Source organism: Bos indicus x Bos taurus, chromosome 6 (genome assembly GCF_003369695.1).
Source record: "Bos indicus x Bos taurus breed Angus x Brahman F1 hybrid chromosome 6, Bos_hybrid_MaternalHap_v2.0, whole genome shotgun sequence".
Lineage (NCBI taxonomy): Eukaryota > Metazoa > Chordata > Mammalia > Artiodactyla > Bovidae > Bos > Bos indicus x Bos taurus.
Genome location: NC_040081.1, coordinates 77,403,213 through 77,424,664, shown reverse-complemented (window position 1 = coordinate 77,424,664; position 21,452 = coordinate 77,403,213). Strand labels below are relative to the sequence as shown.

At 34.5% G+C, this 21,452-nt stretch overlaps 1 protein-coding gene across 23 annotated transcripts in view; it reads right to left on the bottom strand.

Annotated features, from left to right (window-relative positions):
• ADGRL3 (adhesion G protein-coupled receptor L3) overlaps window positions 1-21,452 on the bottom strand; it is a 945,175-nt gene that overhangs the window by 313,304 nt on the left and 610,419 nt on the right. For 22 of the 23 annotated variants that reach the window (XM_027544604.1, XM_027544589.1, XM_027544593.1 and 19 more), the window contains 2 exons: window positions 17,842-17,856; window positions 14,660-15,460 (listed from right to left, as the gene is read on the bottom strand). In XM_027544604.1, the coding sequence (XP_027400405.1) occupies window positions 14,660-15,460; window positions 17,842-17,856 (816 nt within the window). The remainder of the gene's footprint in view (window positions 1-14,659; window positions 15,461-17,841; window positions 17,857-21,452) is intronic. The other variant, XM_027544591.1, reaches the window with a different exon arrangement.

Here is a 21,452-nt window from a genome sequence, read left to right as displayed (position 1 = left end):
CCATATTTATGAAAGTTAGCAGAAGGACATATCACGTATTCCTGACTATGTGTTAATATACTTGGAAAATTATGAACATTAATGAAAAATTCAGAATTCTAGCTAACATTACCTTTGAGTATGAAATATAACTTAGCCTTAAATTAAAATTTGGAAGTTTGAGGTATTGCTCATAGGATTATACTATACATTCTTTCAACTATAGGGAAAGGCCTTACTTGTTTTCCTGCCCCTTTTCTTACCTTTGGTGTTTGTTTCCCAACACATGATTATACCATGAGTGTTCCTAAGGCCCTGCATGACTACAAAGTGTCTCATTGCTCTTCTCAGTGTGTTAATTTATTCCAGCTACCCAAGGTGAAGATGAATGGCACCTTGCTTTGCCAGAACAAGCCTGTGAGGGGACGTGTCAATCCTGTACTAGGCTACTGTTCTTTTCTGTCAACCACACAGGTAGTAATTCTATGAGGACACAAAACAGGGTCATTTAATAAAAAAAAAAGTGATGCATTTCACTGCCAGAACAGCCTTAACTCAGAGAGAAGGTAGATAGTATATATCGCTCCACAGATTCTTAATGCATTAAAATAACATTCCTGCTAAGATACAAATTTTATTTATACCTTAGGGAATCTAAAGCAGTGATATATTTTTTCAAACCCAGAATCACTTTTTAAAAATACTGTCCCCAGGTCTCACTTGACGCTGAATCAACATCTTAGGGCTGTGATTTGAGAGAGATAGGAAATCTGCATTTTAACGTGTTCCCTTAGTGATTTATATAGCTTCTTTCAGACAGGGGATTGGGAAACACTTAAAGGCAATCAGAAATTTAGAAAGCAAAAAAATAAAAAATGTAGTGTAATATTTTTATTGTACTTTGTAGTATATACTACCCTAGCTTATATAATTGAGGGATTATGGCCTATATAGTAATTCTCAAATTTAGCTGCCTATTAAAAATAGATTACTGAGTTCACCCCCAGAGTTTCTGATTTAATTTGGGGTGAAACCTGAGAACTTGCATTTTAAAAAATTTCTGTTGGACTATGTTTTGAGATCCATTATGCTATATAACTTAGCAATCTCTTGCCAATAACCTACTTGCAAATACTGAAGTTTTATTATACAAAGAAATATAAAAAGAGGCTTTAATTCATCAGAGTATTTAAACTCACTGATCAATAAAACAAAATTATTTGTCTCCCAAAATAATTACATAAAACTGCAGCAAAATATTCTAATAGTTTTGTCAACAGTTTTTAATATAATTATACAAAGATAACAACCGTTAGTGCTTCTCAGTCATCTAAAGTATGTCTTGGATATCTTATTTTAATGGAACTGTGGTGTTGGAGAAGACTCTTGAGAGTCCCTTGGACTGTAAGGAGATCCAACCAGTCCATCCTAAAGGAAATCAGTCCTGAATATTCATGGAAGGACTGATGCTGAAGCTGAAACTCCAATACTTTGGCCACCTCTTGCAAAGAGCTGACTCATTTGAAAATACCCTGATGCTGGGAAAGATTGAAGGTGGAGGAAAAGGGGACGACAGAGGATGAGATGGTTGGATGGCAACACTGATTCAATGGGCATGAGTTTGAAAAAACTCCGGGAGTTGGTGATGGACAGAGAGACCTGGTGAGCTGCAGTCCATGGGGTCACAAAGAGTTGGACATGACCAAACAACTGAACTGAACTGAACAGTCGCTATTCAATAAACATATTTATTTTCTACTTCTTAGAAAATATAAGCATGTTGTTCTTGTTTACTTGCTAAATTGTGTCCAATTCTTTTGTGACCCATTGGACTATAGCCTGCCACGCTCTTCTGTCCATGGGAGTTCCCAAGGAAGAATACTGGAGTGAGTTGCCACTTCCTTCTCCAGGGCATCTTCCCAACCCAGGGATTGAACCTGCGTCTCCTGCACTGGCAGGCAGATTCTTTACTGCTGAGTCATCTAGGGGGGCTCACAAAAAGGGGACAGTTGTATACATAAATAATACTGAATGTCATAGATGAGCAAATTAACCTGCCTTCCTGTCAAAGCTAAAAGTAAAATATTTAAGTTGCATCTCTGATTAGGAAGGTTGACTCTTTTATTCAATACATTTAAATACATGGTTCTCTTTTTTTTTTTTTCCTTTTCAATTTTAACCTTTATAAACAACTGGTGAAAACTGATGGTTAAAAAAGTCTAAAAGTCAAAATTGACAGAAAGTACCACTAAACCAAATAATGTCTCAGTAATCAGGGGTAGAGGTAAAGCTTCTAGGAATACCCAATACTTTTAAGAACTACAAAGTTTCTTCTATAGCAAAGAAAAAAAAAAGCTAGAAATAGAGTAAGGCTCCCCTCCTTCAGTTTCATTCTCTCAAGAATATTTTGGCACGTTCTGGTTTGTGTGTCCTAGTCACACGTGAGTGAGAATCAGTCAGTTGGGCAATTGTCCTGAACAGAACTAGAAGGCCTTTTAATATCTCATCATAGAATTCTAAAGATTATTATACGCCAGTAATGTGGAATATTAATTTTAAGAAATGTGTTTCATATATTTTGAAGACCGCACATATTCACTAAAGAAATCTGAAGAATCCCAGATAAGCTCAAATCTGAACCCATAAGAAATTAAGTGGTTAAGACTTTGCACTCCCAACAAGGGTAGGTGGGTAGGATCCCTGGTGGAGGAAGATCCTGCATGTCTCATGGCAAGGCCAATAAAAAAGAATTAGCTACCATTAAACCTTTGGATTCTATGCTTGTCAATAACTGTACTAGATATAATGAGTAGATTTATTCCACATAAAGCATTTTTAAAAGCTTTGTGTAAAATTTTTCAAACACAAATGAAAGTAGAAAAATGTATAATGACCTAAATTCTAAATCATTTAAACCTGCTTTAAAAAGAATTAGCAATATATAATGAACATTTCTCATATCATTAAATATTCTTATACCACAATACTTTTGTAGTTGTATCATTTAGGCACTTAATAAGTGTTCTAATACTTCCATATAAGTTTAATGGGAAAGTACAAATCAATATATGTTTGGGGAAAAAGTTCTCATGTAAATGATTTACACAGGAGTAACTATGGAACTCTTTTTTTAATACAAAGGAATTGTATCACAGATATTACACTCAATTTACATGAACTCATGCAGTTCTGTTATGTAATTAAATTACTGTAAAAGTATACTTTGTAAAGGTACAATTTATTATGTACAATATACATTACACTATAACATATAATGTTATCTCTGTACTCTAGGGATATATATTTTTTAAAATCTCATTATATTTTATAAACTACTACAGGAGGTTCAAAAATAGGTTTGGTAATATTTAATTTTACTTTAATAGATGGTTTTAGAATCTAACCCAATATACCTTTCAACTCTACTAGATAATTATTTTTTAAATTCCTTATGTGATATTCTGTCCTGAAATACAATATTTTTATGGCACAAATCTCTTCTGACTAACTCAGCTTTTTCTATTGTAACTCAGAGAATTAAAACCTCAACTTTCATTCACATGTAAATCCTCTAGTTCCCTATTCGGTTTAGAAAATTTTATATTTTCCATGCTTTCAAAAACTGGGCTCTTGAGCTGATGTCATGGCATTGCAAATTCTTCACTCGAATATGATCAACCAACTCAGTCATCTTGTTCAGCCCCTGAAGTATTTTGCCATGATCCTGACAGCTTAAAATTATCATTATACTAAAAGCTGTTATAAGAATACAGAATATATGGCAGACTAGAATGTATAGCAGGTTAATCTATTCAAACTCAGGGGAAAATTCAGTGAAGGTGATATAAAACAAATTTTAGAGCAATTAAATCTTAAAAATTGTTTAACATGCACAGTGGCTGAAACACATGAGTTACTATAATAAGTCACACTCAATTAAAATTTCAGAGTAAAATTTCCTTTTCTGACAAGAGAGGGCTTCTTTCACTACCAGTGCAATGATTTCTGAGAAAGAGTTACAGAAGTTCAAGGCTGTTGGTGCCTGGGAAACTGTAATTCTGGCTTCTTTGAGTTATTATAGCCAGCGTGAAACCAGATGGATGCTATTACTAGAAAGGGTAAATCTCAGGATAAGATTTTTTCTTATTTATCATTCCATGGGTACCAGTACTTGACTTGGTATATTTCTTTCTAAGATAACTGATCACATAATGCTTCCCTCTACCTTCAACACTGACCTGGTGACTCAGATGGTAAATAATCTGCCTGCAATGCAGGAGACCTGGGTTCGAGCCCTGGTTTGAGAAGATCCAAGGAGAAGGGAACTGTTATACCTACTCCAGTATTCTTGCCTGGAGAATTTCATGGACAGAGGAGCCTGGGGGATTATAGGATGGGGTTGCAAAGAGTTGACTGAACTACTAGCACTTTCACTTTTCAACACTGACCAGGGCTTTTATAATTTTTGGTGCCAGTGAAGATAGGTGTCACATTCATATCTCCTATTCTAGCTGCTTATTATTCACTTGGGCAACCACACACAAACCTTGCTCTCTCAGGACAAAAGTAAGAAAGTTTCTCCAGAAGCAAATCTAAAAGCGGATTTGCTAGTATTTGTGTGTGTTAGTCAGTCAATCAAGTCTGATTCTTTGCGAACCAGTGGACTGCAGCCCTCCAAGCTCCTCTCCATGGAATTCCCCAAACAAGAGTACTGGAATGGGTTGCCATTCCCTTCTCCAGGGTTCTTCATGACCTAGGGATCAAACCTGGGTCTCCTGCATTGCAGGCAGATTCCATACCATCTGAGCCACCAGGGAAGCCCCTTACTAGTATATAAGGTATCACTTAGACATGGGCTCTACTAAATGCATGCTTAGTCACTCAGTCTTATCTGACTTTTTTGCGACCTCATGGACTGTAGCCTACCAGGTTCCTCTGTCCATAGGATTTCCCAGGCAAGAATTCTGGAGTGGGTTGCCATGTCTTCCTTCAGGGGATCTCCCTGACTCAGGGATCCAACCTGTGTCTCCTGCATTGGCAGGTAGATTCTTGACCATTTGAGTCACCTGGGAAGCTCCATGCACTTTACTAGATATTGCCAAGTTTCCCTCAAAAGTGGTTAACAACAATTTATATTTCAACCAGCAAGGCATAAGTATGCCACATTTTGTCTTTAAGTTTATCTTTAACCACTTGAGGTTATTTCTTAAATCAATCTTGGAAAATAACATTTTTAAATTCATGCTTTTTCACCACTTTCTTCTTGAAGTAAAAGAACTCATTCATTTCTTGTCCATTTAGTTTTAGGATAAAAATGTTTATTTCCCTCATTTCTTGCCTCACCACCTCCTTTCTTTTATTCATTTTTTCCCCATTTTACTAATCTTGCTCATAGATAGTAACCATTAAAGTATTGCTAGCAAAACATCTAGATTAAAAAAATGGAATTAACATGCTAAGTAAATCTAATAAAGAGCCAGTCCCCAAATCTCTAAAGTCTTTTAAATTGCTCAGAATTTCTGCAAGTTTCTAAGTCTTCTAATCCTTCAATAATTAAATCTGTTTCTTCAAGCATTTATAAGAAGACACACGCACACATGCACACAGAAAAACCATACACCATTATATCACATTCTACTGTATATTTGTGTACATTAGAATTTTTTCATTGTAAATACAAAGTGTCTCAGCTTCATGATTTAGTTAAATAAACCTGGGCTTCTTTAAAGTTCACATCTATGTTCACAAACTGGGTTTCTCCAGACAGATGACTTTACATTTCTGAATCTTAGTTTTCACATCTGCACTTCACAGTATTTTTTTAAGTGTTAAGGCATGTATGTGAAACCTAGTGCAATGTGGAGGGATGGCAGGTGCTTCTTTTAGAAAACAGAAGTGTTCTGGAATGATCTCTTCAATTCTCCAAATCTCTCTGCAGAAACACCTGTAGCTCCTCAGCCTACACCTTCTTCCTGACAAGACCTGCTGCTGCTGCTGCTGCTAAGTCGCTTCAGTCATGTCCACTCTGTGCGACCCCTGAGACGGCAGCCCACCAGGCTCCCCCTTCCCTGGGATTCTCCAGGCAAGAACATTGGAGTGGGTTGCCATTTCCTTCTCCAATGCATGAAAGTGAAAAGTGAAAATGAAGTCGCTCAGTCATGTCCGACTCTGAGTGACGCCATGGACTGCAGCCTACCAGGCTTTTCCGTCCATGGGATTTTCCAGGCAAGAGTACTGGAGGGGGGTGCCATTGCCTTCTCCGCCTGACAAGACCAGTGCACCTCAATTTTATGACAGCAGATCTCAGCCAGGTGAGCAGAGTTCACAGGAAAGCAGTAGACTGCTTGCTTTTATCCTTCAGGCAAATGAAACCAGAGATCAAGGTGAGGAAGGTCTGCTTGTCTGACAGCTGCCCCGTTGTCATATGCTAATACTGCTTGCCAAGCACTCGGGCAGAGCAGATGCAAAGGAAGGCCCTACCCCACTGCACAGAAAGCAGACACGGGGCACTGTTCACTAGGTGCTTTGCAACACTAGCTGCTGTTTGCTTGTCCTTGTTCTAAATGAGTTTGATGTGGCCTTTCGGCTTTGCATTTGCTACTTCACTTTATCTGCTTTACTTATATTCTATGTATTATCTGTGCACTGCCTTCCTGCTTTCCCCTTGCTCTGTAACTATGGCACCTGTATTCTTTTTAATTACCAAGGGAGGCAACACGACACAGTGGAAAGTCTGACAATTAATACTTTAACTGCAACTCTGGACTATGTATGTGACATTTGAGTTACTTACTGTCTCTGATCCTAAATTTCTTTAACTGGAAATGAAGCTAATGCTTTTTTGGCAAGATTTTTGTTAGGATTAAATTTGATAATCTATGTAAAAGGCCAGAAAGTAAAATACTCAAAAATTAGTAGCTAATCAGTAACACTGTTTTCTGACACACCGTCCCCCTTTCTCCTTCTGTTTCTTCTTCTAAGTTTTCCCTATTCTATAAACTCCATGAGAGCAGGGTCAATGCCTGGCCTGTTCAACAACTGTAACCACAGAGCATACCTCAGCTACCTAAAGACATGTGTCTTGAAAAATGAAAGGAAAGAAAGAAGGGAGGAAGAAGGGAGAAAGAGGGGAAGAAACAACTATTAATCATTGGACTTCTGAATTAAGCCCAGTTTGGCTGCTTTGGCCTTCTATAGCAGGCTTGATTTTGTGCCTGAATTTCACTTTTCACCTCTATCTTAATATTTTTCAATTCCACTTTCAAGCTTCCTCTCCACAAACAGGTTAAGGGATTTATTTTTTTTTGTATCAAAATGAAGAATGAATTTTCAGAACTGCTCCCCACTATTATTGCTATTTCTCTCAGATTTATCTCAGTGGGCTTCTCTATAAAACATAAAAGTATATTTTTAATATGCAAATATGTATACTACATAGCAAAATTTTCATAGATTTTGAAAAGTTTGTTTAAAAAATTTTTAAAGTTTATCATTTTGTATTTTTATGGAACAAAGCATTTACAAATAAAGTGCCATTTTTTCTCAAAGAGATAATTCTAAGCCATGAAATCAACAAATACCTAATTTCACGTGCATTTGTATATTTTTGGTAGAATTTTATTTTTTAACAATTAGTTTTTAAAATCCAAATTCTAAGGCTAGAATACTTCAGTCACATGACAGTAGGCAATTTCAATTTGTGTCTTCTTTGGCGTAAGTGGATACATAGAGTTTGGCCAAGGATTTGTACTACTGAAGGTCATGAAGAAAATCAGGAAGAATTATTATTAAACAAAAATACATAATCCATTTGTTTTCAGAGATATCTGACAACATGTCTCATTCCATAAAATTATATAGCATGGTAGATTATACCTGTAATTTAGGTATCTTAAATTTTTGGTCATTCATCATTATTATCTGAGAATGTAGCTTTGTGGTGTAAAAGTAGTTATTAAGGGGGAAATATTTTTCTGCTTAAATTTGTATTTTTGCTTGGTAACCCTATTCTGATTGTTAAAATTAAAAAAAAAAAAAAACGGAAAAATAAAGCAAAAATCAGACTTTACTAATAAAGTCAGTTCTGACTTACCTATGGTAATACAGATGGAAGTAGAGTATTCTAAAGTGGAATCTCTTGATAATCAGAAATCCCATTTTAATCACTTCTGCCATCCCTGACAAGATGTGCTAATAATCAACAGCCAAACTGTTTCATTTCCACCTGTCTGCCCTCTGGTGGACGTGCTAATGAGCAGTGAAATGGTTACAGAAAAGACAGCTGGTGTGAGTGGGAAGCTTATTCACAAGTAAGTCATCTTGTATGACTGTGAGCTACATGTAGAAATAATTCTGATTACTGTTCTAATAATTATACATTTTTCAGGGATGTCACTATGTAGGAAAAAAATTAATAAAAATTTTGAACATTTTTATCCCTTGTATCTGTTTCCTTTATTAAGAGGGTCACCTCTATGTGGGATGAAAGGCTAACACTGGGTTTGGTTGTAGAAACCCGAGAGGACTGAGATTTTGATATTAAGAGCCTGAAAAGCAGAGGGTGTCATTCTGGAAAGGTTTAGCCTTAAAATGACAAAGAAGAAAAATATAAGAAATGTAAAAACAAACATAAGAGAATTCAGCTGACATTAAGTGGCAATAGAATAGCTTTTGCAAAATTTGTAAGTTTTGGCTGTGCTCCCTGACAACTCACCAGCAGCAATGCCCTTCCGTCAGCAGCTGTCACTAAAAGCAAAGAAGCAGGAGTGGAGAGAAAGAGAGGGGGCGCCTCTGCAGACAGCCAAACAGCTGATGCATAAAAATAAAGACCTGGATGAAATTAGCAACAAGTAGCTGACTGTTTTTTCTTTCTGTGAAGTTCACTCAGCTACTGAGATTTACGTCAATTAAACTTTAGAGACAATGTGATATCTCGAGTGGAACCATGAGGCAATCATAACCTATATGCTGAGGGCAAGTTTGATTTAACATCCCACTACTTTCAGGCTCTATTTTGTGACTAGGATGCAACATATTTAAATAAACCATTCAGGAAGCAGATTCGGCTACCTATTAAGCACGTGACAGCTTCAAAATGTTCAAGATTCTCTGCCCAGCATTCACATTACTCAGCTGTCAAAGTAAAGGGCTCAGATATATGATGTGAAAATTACATTTTAACGAGGTGTCATGTGTGTTTAAAGTTCTTATTCATCACTACATAGCCACAGCTTTTACTGGAGACACAAATGCACTTAATTAGCATATTGTAAGGACAGAAGGTTCACCTTATTTGCATTATTAAAGTGTTATGTGTAGGCTTTTTGTTGTTTTAGATTCTACTATCTTCAGCATATACAAAATGATTACATTTACATAATATAAAATGGCTTTCAAAATTTGGATTGTGTTTGGGAAGTAGAAGAGCAGGCACTAGACAACAGCTACATGTCCTTGTCATCTGATGTTCATACTGACTGCCTGGTGTGTTTCACTAAATCTCAACCAATAGGGTTGTAGATCTGTTAGACATACTAATTTTAGGAATTTTGGCCTTTACCTTCTCTGTATATTCTTATTATCAACCTGTACATATTTCTTTTTTCTTCAGGTTGAGATAGTGGAAAATATTTGTATATTTGACAAAGAACATTTAGATTGTTTAGTCAACAGTTTAGAGACAAAATGAGAGAGTAAAAGATAATACCTCACATCTCTTTTTTATTAATGAATTATGAACTCAGCACAAGATGATTTGAGAGAAAGAACTCCAAGAGTAAGAGTCATTCAACAGCAGTGAACTAACGACAAGTAAAGTAACTACTTGATTCCCTCACACCAGACATATGAAGATATCAAGTAGAATTTTAGAATCATGATGGCAACATGAGAATCACTCAAATAACATGTGAAATAGCTAAGTACTGTTTGGAAGTTTTAAAAGTATGTCTTACAAAAGATAGCCATTGAAGGAAATGATGAATGCATAATTTATCATATTTTATAAGAGAGGAAAAAGGCTCAGTTAAAAGTACATTTCAGGAAAATTGTAGATTTGGTAGTCCTCGGTTCAGAAAAAAAAAAAAAAAATTTCACATATTTACTTTTTAGCTCAGGTGACAATGCTTACAAATATTTAAGATTCTGGTGTCCAAAACTTAACCACCTATTCTGCAGACAAAATATATTTTCAAAGAAACACACTTATTCACTTGAATACACAGGTGTATTCAATGGATACACTTTTCATTTTCTCTAAGCTGAAAAGATTCATGCAGTTCATCAATGGAAAAACCTGAGATGTTCTGAAAACAGAATCCATTGAATAGTTGCTCATTTTCTTTGCCATTGTAAAACTATTGAGTAATTCTATAATTACTTACAGAAGAAAATGCACTAGGTCCTGTAACGTGCTTAGGCACATCTTACCACACCAACCTTCCTTTATATTACCAAATATCACTACGATCTGAATGAAGATAAGAAGTAAGTGTGTGTGGTGGGTGGGGAATAACTGGGGTGACTTCCAGATAATAACTTCCAGATCACAGGAGTGCATGGCCAACAGTGAAGGGAAGCATATGTATAATCTTAATAAAATACATTATTGGACTATTACTCCAATTACCATAATATTCTGAATAATAAGATATAAAATATGTATGTATATATTATAATTCATTGATGTATTTCTTAAATTATTTAGCAAATCTTCATAGAGTACATGATTTCACCACTGAAAATCAGAAGCACTTTTTTTGGAGTGCAGATCTATGGTAATTATCCAATCATGAGATCTACAAATTAGATTGACATCTGGAGAGTGCCTGGCACATGGGGATACTGAGATCACTTCTATCAAATGAATGAATTTGGACACATTGTTTCAGTAAGCATACTTTCCACTTCTAGTGTCACAGAAGGGACCATGACTTTGAAGTTCATGCTGCATTGTAGTAGCTGGTGATTTTTAATAAAATTATATGAGCAGTAGTGCCTTAAGCCCCTCAATTAGATAACATGGATAATAAAGGTCCATGTAGGGTTGATATGTAGTTTTATGTTAATTTTGCTATATCTATACATATATCATCTCATTAAAATCTAACAATAATCTTCATGGACTTTAGCCTGCTAGACAATTCTGTCCATGGAATTCTCCAAGCCAGAATACTGGAATGGGTAGCCATTCCCTTCTTCAGGGGATCTTCCCAACTCAGGGATTGAACCCAGGTCTCCTGCACTGCTGGCAAATTCTTTATGACTGAACCACCAGGGAAACTCAATCTTTGGACACAGGTATTATTATTATTATTATTTTTACATTTTATAGTTGAGGTAACTAAGACCAAGAGGCCCACAATCCAACAAGCACTGGAGGCAGAATTAAAACCCAAGTTCTTTGGCTCCCAGACTTATGTTCAGAAGCAGTATGCTACCTTTATGGATGTTTCACCTGGGGATTTTTATACATCAGGGGAACATATTTGTCTCAACTTCCAATACCCAGATATTTTAATTTACAGAGTAGTTTTTTTGACCCTAAATATTTACAGTAAGTTGGTTTCCATACACAGACACATAAAAATGTCCATAAAAACAAGTCAAAAGGAAATTTCTTTGAAAAATGTCAGTGTAATTTATACTAAAGAAAAACACTCAGTTGAAACTGTTTTTGTATAATAGGGTGAACAACTAACTTCCATTAATGCTAGTTGAAATTCTCATATTGATGCATAAAATGTACACATTCTTATTCTCTACTTTTTCTTTCTACCTCTCCACTATAGGAACACACCAAAGTTCTAGCTTTTTAATTTGAGCATTCATACATGAAAATTGGTCATTTTCCTTGTGATTACATATACAAGTTTAATATAGCTGAAGTCTCACTTTTTGGAAAACAGAAGCAATTTCACTGTCATTTAAAAAGAATGAAAACTGAATTTCCTGAATTAAGATAGTGATTTGTTTCAAAAGCTGAGCTTTTTCATTTCTTAGTGTTTGCCACTTTAATAATATCCTTTTAACAAATATGATAACTATTATAAGTGGGCAAGATGGCTCATAATCTAATTCTATAAGCAAACAAACAAAAAGTATTAAGCGAGTGGTATAATTTTCCTGTGTCCATGATTACAATGAATTATTATGCATAGGGATACATGTATGGGGTAAAAATATAATTTTATTAATGTATGCCAGAAATATTTTTGGCAAGTCTCTAAATACATGGGGCTATAGTATCATCTTTAAGGATAATTTACAAAAAGTAAGTTAAGAATTTGCTTTAGTTCATTGAGTTAAAATCTGGAATACTAATTAATTTAAACTTATCATTAGTCTAAAAAATAATGCATGATTTTACCAATAAATAAAATTAAGGTATTTTACTGCCCTTATTTCACTAACACCAAAAGATGATTATGTTACTATGTATCATTTCTTTTAAGGCAATTAGAAATTACTTTGGTTACAATTAAAAGTCAAAAAAGGCTAAGAACCACTCAACAATAGAGTTTCCACTGGCAAAACACTCAAGAATATCACAGGTCTGAAAGAATTGTCTTCCCAGAATATTTCAGATGCTTAGCTTTTTAACTGAAAGGTGTGTTGGTTTAAGAAACCTTACCTGTACAGAGGTTAGCTAGGTCTAGGAGATTTTTCAGGACTAATAATGAGAAGTTGCTTTTGCTACTATTGCCTATTAGGGTTTTTCTTCTACAAAAAGCAGTTCAACATAATATCAACATGCTGGCCATGGAAAGAACAGCTCTCAGTCTTGTAGAAGCTTCTCAGGCATTAGAGAAAATGCCACCCAATTTGACATTCTATCATAGTGAGAAATAGAAAGGCATCCATTCATGCTTTCATCCATTCATTCACTCAGCAAAGAATTATTGAGTATTATCTTTATGCTATATAGTACACTAGGATCTAAGAAGGCAGAAATAATGGTCAGATGAAAAATAATAAAAGGATAAGTAAAGCAAGATTACTAGCTATATGGCACTTAGACTCTAATTGTATAAGATGATAAGTATATAATGAAGTAAGTTAATAAAGCAAAATGACATGCTAGTAAAAGCATGGTAAAAACAATGCAGAAAATAAGAAATAATAACTTGTAAGAATTAAAAAAAAATGAACTTTGAATTGCTATGTCACTATGAAAATTCAGATACTTATATCTTACTTTTCCATTATATTTTATCAGGAAGAACAATATTATCACTGTTTCCATTAATTCAGGGAAATGGAATGGGAAAAAATGAGAACAGTGAGAGACTTTATTTTTGGGGGCTTCAAAATCACTGGAGATGGTGACTACAGCCATGAAATTAAATTAAAAGAAGCTTGCTCTTTGGAAGAAAAGCTATGACCGACATAGACAGCATATTAAAAAGCAGAGACATTACTTTGCCAACAAATGTCCATCTAGTCAAAGCTATGGTTTTTCCAGTAGTCATGTATGGATGTGAGAGTTGGACTATAAAGAAAGCTGAGCACTGAAGAATTGATGTTTTTGAACTGTGGTTTTGGAGAAGACTCTTGAGTCCCTTAGACTGCAAGGAGATCAAACCAGTCTGTCCTAAAGGAAATCAGTCCTGAATCGTCATTGAAAGGACTGATGTTGAAGCTGAAACTCCAGTACTTTGGGCAGCTGATGTGAAGAACTGACTCTCAGTAGAAGGCCCTGATGCTGGGAAAGACTGAAGGCAGGAGGAGAAGGGGATGACAGAAGATGAGATGGTTGGATGCCATTACCAACTCAACGGACATGAGTTTGAGCAAGCTCTGAGAGTTGGTGATGGTCAGGGAAGCCTGGTATGCTGCAGTCCATTGGGTTGCAAAGAGTCAGATACGACTAAGAGACTGAACTAAACTGAACAGTAAAATTGCTAGCTAAAATAATTTAACTTCTAAACTAAGATAAATCTGCTCAGTTATGCAACTAAAAATGTAAAAGATGGATCAATTGATGACTGTCTTCAAACAATACTAAAAGTAAACAGTATTTCCTGGAGAAGAAAAGATACTTTTAAAGAAAGGGAGTTGAAATGTCTTTTTTTCTTTTTTAAGCTGAGTTTTGTACTGTTTTTTCTTTTACAATTGAGATCTATTCTTTTATCTGTATCAGTTATGAACATTTTTCTGTATATATCAATTAGGTACACTTATACATATGAATAAACTGACAATATTCCCAGTAGGGGTGGTCATATATGATGTGCTCAGTGAGTTGAATATATTGGTATAGGGCTCCTGAAGAATTATATCAAGCCAACCCTTTGGCATTTTCAAGTAGAGGGCACTTTGTAGGGCATGTCACAATTAATTAGGTGGGATAGCACTCTATTTTTGCAAAGGTTTTCTATAGTTCACTACACACACAGGCACACAAACTAACTAGCTGATAATGAAAATGCCCTTCAAAGAAGGGATGAAAGTTGGAGACTAGCTGCATAGAGGAGTAAGAGTTGGATTCTCATGCCTATAAATTTTTTTTTTAACAGTGATTAACAGCAACATTTTTTAGCTAATAAGAAAATGAATAACTTTCAAAACACAGGCCAGAAGAAAAACCAGGAGAAAGAAGTCTAATAAAAATATACAATAAAGTTACTAAGTTCAAGCTGTAAATAGTTCCCTTTAAAGTACCATCAAAAGTCAAACTTACCTGATCTACTATCCAGAGGTCCAAAATCCAAAGAATATTTCACGACGTGATAGTTATTCCACACATAAAGAAGGTTGTCCCGGGGGTTGTAATCCACAGCTGCTATGTACTGGTATGAATTAGGAAAGGGCACATCCACCAAACTGTCCTTACTTTGGTCAGTGTTGTAAATGTAGTCAATCTTATTTCCCGTGGCCTCATTGTCGTCATCCTCATAGACAGATTTGACCACATACAGAATTCCACATATCATGAATGCATTGGACGCTGACCTTTTATCATATGCAGTATCCCATGTCCCTTCAATCCGTAGGGTGTAAGGGTTCAATTGACTAATGACAATTTTACCATTGTTTTGTTCTGTTGCATAGATGACCCATAGCCCATTCTCGTCCACTGCCAAGTCTATGTCAGATTTGCCACCCCAGCGGTAAGGGGAGGTATCATGGTAATTGGCATTTGCTATGATAGCTTCTCCACTCTTTATCCTAGTCCGCAAATCAAACTTTACTATGTTTCTGGTGCGCTCTTTATTGAAGAACAAAGCTCCATCATACACTACAAATCCTGTGCCATCCACCCTGTGAGGGAGCTTGTAGGTTGTAGTTGGCCTTCCAGCAATGAAGTCATCCTTGGATGAGTACTCAGTCAGGGTATCAGTTCTGTATGGGGTCCAGGGCATATAATAAATCTTGTCAGAAGCCTGAAGAGGGTCTTTGCACCATGCCCCAGATTGGTGGTCAGATTCAAACAAATGTTCACTCTGGTATACTCCTTTTAGTAGTCCAGGACAAAGAAAAACTGTCAATTGGGAAAGAGTCAAAATAATAATTATATTAATTTAAATATTTTGTCATATATTCTTACTTTTCACCAAGTGGAATTCAACTCTAATAAGAAATACCCACCACCACTTAATTATTTTGCTGCATTCTTCTGAGAACATAAAGTATTTTTCCACATTAATTTTGACATTTCTTTAGAATCATTCTGATTTGATTTGCTGATGAAATTTGGCCTTTTCATGAGTGGCTGTGCTTTCCTTTGCATTTTACCTTTGCAAGAGTGTTGCAATAATTTTGGATATGCTATCTATATAGATGTGACTTATGTCTGTGTATTCTATGGACATATAACAAATACAAACATTTACACGTGATAGTTTCATATATCTTATTTGAAAGTTTTTAAAAAATATTGTTTTCACTCTGATGCTAGTAACTACTCTATACTTATCATTAAGAAGCAAATGAAAATACAATAGTAATTAAAAACATAATAAGGGAAAAGAAAAACCTTGTAATACAGGCCACTGAATCTTATAGCAAAAAAGCCCTTAAAGCTGCTACAGCACACACAGAGCATGCAACTCACACAATTAAAAATGAGTGATGGATGGATACTGGAAGGAAAAAGAGAAAGGAAGAAAAAGAAAGGAAAGAAGAAATAAGGGAAGAAGAAAAGGTGAAAAGTTACAGAGAAGAACCCAAGATCTAGATTTTAATCAGTTAAAAATGTCCTGTTAAATACAGTAGAATTGGAACTTAAAAACATGTACCTTTTACTGTTACATGAGAAGAACATTAAAAAAACAAGATTACTTGCTACAATATTTTGCTGCTCATACTTCAGACTGAAAATGGGCAGGACTTGTCTGATTAATTTTATTTTTCAGTAGCACATCATGTGAGTGGTGGTAAGGAAAGCTTGACTGATTCATCTGGAACAAAGGGGCTAAAAAGCAATGTTTCCCAAAAGGAGGTCCTTGAAATACCTATTTATATGGTTTAGATATATAATACACAGAAAAAAACCCAACAAAAAAACAGGGATTCCTAGCCACACATGCTTAAGAAATATCTAATTAAAATAATATCAGGATTCTAAGTGCTGAGGTACATTAGTGACTCCGCAAGGCAGAAGAAGGGAGTGTGAGCAAATTTACACAAATTAATTTGATCACAGAACCCTTTCTACAGAGCCTGATGGGATGTAATTTTCTTCTGAACCTGCTATGGGAAACACTGCTCCAATATTTTTGCAGAGTAAACACACTGAAAAATAATCATGCAGTTCACTGTTATGTTTGAAATGATTAGAAGTATATTGGGAAGAGAAATTAAGAAATCACAAGAAATTTGGAGGTTGATTCGTATTTTAATGATTAAAGTATTATTCTCTTGATATTAGTGATTAGCTCTTTAACAGCAATTATAAACCTACATCTAAGAGAAAATCTAAGATGAAACTCAACTAGGGTTTGCAGGTTATTAAAAACAAAAGTACATTGTTAAAATGTCCAAAGTTTCAATTTTGGGAAAATGAGACATTTAGGGGAAAATTTAACTGTCAAAATCTTCCATAGCAAGGATAGAGGATCATCATCAAATTATAATTAATAATAAAATTCATTATTGGAAGAATTTTTCAGGACTCTAATATGATGCCTGGGCTTCCCAGGTGGTGCTGCTGGTAAAGAACCCGCCAACCAATGTGAGAGACATAAGAGATGAAGTTTCCATCCCTGGGTCAGGAAGATCCCCTGGAGGAGGAAATGGCAACTCATTACATCTTCTTGCCTGGAGAATTACATGGACAGAGGAGCCTGGTGGGCTACAGTCCATAGGGTCATAAAGAATTGGACACGACTGAAGTGACTTAGCACACACGCAATATGATGTTTATAATTATAAAGGATGGGTAGGTATTCTTGTCAAAATTGTATATAAACTTTATGTTAGTTAATAATCAGCCCTTGCTTACAAAAGCAATTTATTTTAATGTATTTCAGAAAACCATCTCCCCTTTTCCCTTAATAGTTAAAAATCAAAAGAACAGGGAATCACTCCAGAGCTATGGAAAATTATCTAGTCTAGAAATAAAAACAAATCTGAAGCAGTCATTATGCATCAGCATCTACTGGATTTCTAACTACTCATTTAAAAATAAAGAGGAATAAAATGCATGGTTTAAAACTTTACACTATTAAACTGTTTTAGGATAAAAATAATCAAACCAGCACTGGTCAGTACAACAGATTAAAGTGAAGTTGAGCAGCAGAAGTAGTAAATAAATTTTCAGAAAATAGATAAAAATTAATAACAATTATTTTAACTAGATGTTAAACTGTTAAATAACTTAGCCTATAAATAGTATATAATTTATGAAAGGTATTTAATTACCTTTTTGTTCCACTTCTATTGGAGAGAGAGAAGTAAAGAGAGAAAGGAGAAAAGAGAATAGATTAATGGTACGATATTGGCCAAGCACTTTTTATTCACCTCTTGCAAACTGAAAGTAAATAATTTATTGCACTCAAACTTGATTTATTGAACATCATGTCTTTCTTAAAAGAACCCATTCCTCTATAAAATTATTTTTTAAGAAACAACCACATTATAAGCTTAAAAATACAGTATAAGTTTGAAAAAAAAATAAGGCAAAAGTTAAGCTAAGATTGAATTAACATATCATTCCAAACTATAGACACAGGAAATACAATATTCATAATAATAACACAAGGATTTTCTATTTGAAAGATAGGTTGGTAATTATATATAGAAAGCTTTCAGATAGTTTTGATAGTCTCATTTATTAATTATTGTTTATACCACTACTTAACAAAATGGTCTTGCTTTTTACCCATCTCAAGAATTGATCTCTTTGGAAGAAACTACTCTGTAACTCATCTCTTAGGGCCTAATATTTTCTGTAGTTAATGAGAAATGTACCTTGTGAGGTGACACATTAACAGGAAATGCTCTCATCCTGAATAAATATATTTAGAATCCTTACTGAAGAAGATTTTCTTCCTCCCACTCATCAGTATTTTATGTTACTGTGGAAAAATACTATCTTCAGGAAAAAATATATCCAAAGGATGATACAAATAATGAGCCACCTGCTCTGGGCTTTTCTGAAATTCTAAAGCAAGTCTTTCAACAAAGTCTTTTAAGAATAAATTGAGATTCTCCAACACGTTATGGTTATGTATCTTTCAAATTAGATTCCATTATGATTTTAAGGTATCAATTATTACAAGTAGAGGAAAATTTTGAGAAACTGTAACACATTCAGGAAACTCATCAAGCGACATCTTCTTTTTCTAATTAATATTGGTCTCTATAGGGAGAATTTGCCACACAAGGAAACAAACAAACAAACAAAAGGATCAGTGGGGAAGAAAGAGGGAAAGACTCAAAAGAAAATGGGCTCATGATACAAACATTAAAAAGAAAAATAATAGGTTCCAAGTGATATAAATCTAAGATAATTTCAGTGGAAGGGATAAACTGAGCTACTATGTACAATAAATAAAACTCTAGGAACATTTTAAAACAAGGGAGAAATACTCTTTTGGATATTTACTTTCAGGTAAGATTTTGTGCTTTGACCTAAGCTCATGTCTTCAATTACCAGCAAAATCACACTCATTTCTCTCCTTGACTTTTTTGAAAGGTCAAAATCACATGCGTTAGAAGACAAAAATGGTATATAGGAAAACTTATGTTTAGGAAGTTGTAAATGGGGTTATCCTTTTTAAGATATGTCATTAATTGACAAATCTTATTTTTAATAGGATTTTTAGGACTTTTTAAAAAACTATGATACTCTTATATTATTATAATTTATCATCATCATCATTAATTAAACCTATATCAAGTAAATGTAGTATTTACTGGACTGTATACTTCAATATAGTTCACTTAAATACTTTACCTAAGAGATGAACTTCATGACTAGATTACTAACAAACCTGAGCTCACTCTGACAAGTAGAAGAAACGGAAGTAAGCACTTTAAAAATTAATCAATAGTCTCAAAATGTTTGTACTGGAGGCTCATTTCACAATGAAAGTGGAGGCTGAGAGTGGGGTCTTACGCTGAAGTTGACATTTGTCAAGGACTAGCCTACCAAGGGATTCCTAGAACTAATTTCATTCTTTGAAATAGCTCTAAATATATATGCTTTGGATTATATATGAAGCTGGTTATATTATACAACATAAAATGTACAATCACACAACTTTAGTCTTATTCCATATAAAATTCATCTTATTTTTGTGTGCAATTACTTTAACTTCTTGGTGACTAGTATTTCTCTCTCCAACAAATGCTTAATGAGCAAGATGGATATGTGGCAAAAAGTATTAATAAGGTATATTTATTATAATTTATAACTACTATCTTATAATTTAATGGAGATTTTTATTTTTCAAATAAATTTTACCTTTATTTTCTCAACTGTCATTAGGCAAAGTTTAACTTTTAATTCTCTGGTCCTGGTCTAATTTGAAGAAACTGTCATAAACTGTAGCCCAAGTAAAGTGCACCTCTGGCACTGCTTGTGACTTTAAATTAAGATTTATTAGGCAATTCTATTTCAGAGAAAATTATGGTGTTGCCTATGTCATGACTGGCTGTAGCTCATTCATCATTTATTTGCCGTTTCTAAGACTAAAGTAAAACAATCCTATAATTTAAGTTGAGTTAAAGTACATACAAATCATATTCCCATAACAAAAACTAGTATGGCAAACATAATTTGTCACTGAAAAGCTAAGTAACATTTAGGGTTCTCCAGTCATTCTTCATCATCTAATTCTAGATGCTTCCCTCACCTGAAGAAGTAAATGCAAACAAACTGCCTGCATATAAAAACCATGCTTACCCCTGTATCCTTCACAAGCTCACAATGCCTGGCATGTAATGCATACTCAATGAACATCCACTGAATTAATACACAATCCACATAGAGATAATTAATTCTGTTTTGTAGATATTTAAGGTATGTGATAAGAAGAAAAAAACGGCAAAGAAGAATCTGGATTTGCTATATAGAATCATACATGGGATGATGTCTTTGAATATTTTAAAGGATGGGGAGGAAAGTAAATTTATAAGCAATTTGCATCTTCAACTCATTAAATGTAAAACCAAAGAAAAAAAAGGAAAAAAAAAAAAAAAAGCATGGTCTTGAGGTTATAATGGCAAGAGAAATTGGTCACTATAAAGCAGTCTATGACAATCTAGAAACACAAGTGGAAAACACTCCCTTTTCTTCTCTCTGTTATGGGATCATGAATAAATGATTGTATGATGACAACCCTGCTAGGTCTTCTTCAGGACCTCTTGTCTGTTACTCCGATCCAATATCCTGAATTCTGACATTTTAGCCGTTGCTGTTCATTTCCAAACCTCCTTGGAAGTAGTTCCTCTACTTTTCTGTCTTCAATTTTAATACCCAAACTACTTTTTTCATTCATGCAACCTCCATAAATATGTTTATATGTTGCCTTAAAGTGATTTTCTTGTTGTCCTTTGTCAAACTTAATGTCACAAGCTACATCCTGTGGTTAGCTACAGGGCAAATTCAAATTAAGGGTAACTGCATTCTGAATAAAAGGAAGAAATAGTAAAAAAAAAAAAAAAGACTAGCAAATTTCCACTTCATTCCACAACAATTCATAAAATATAATACAGTCATGTTATTGTTTAGAAGAAATAAGATGTTATTAGTTCTATATTAGTTCTGTCCATATCTGTACCATATGCAATATTTGGGATTGCATTCTTTAATTAGAAAATGTATGGATGAGAGAGCATATGCATGCATTGTCAACCTTTTTCAAATAGTGTTACAAATTACAGAGAAATAAAATTGTCGCTTACCAAAAATTTGTAGAACTAAATTGCCATAACTGAGAACTATGAAATTGTATCTAATGCTAATGTAGCTTAAAATTTCTTTCCTTTTAAACTGCAAGTCATACAACCCATTTTCTATCTAAAAT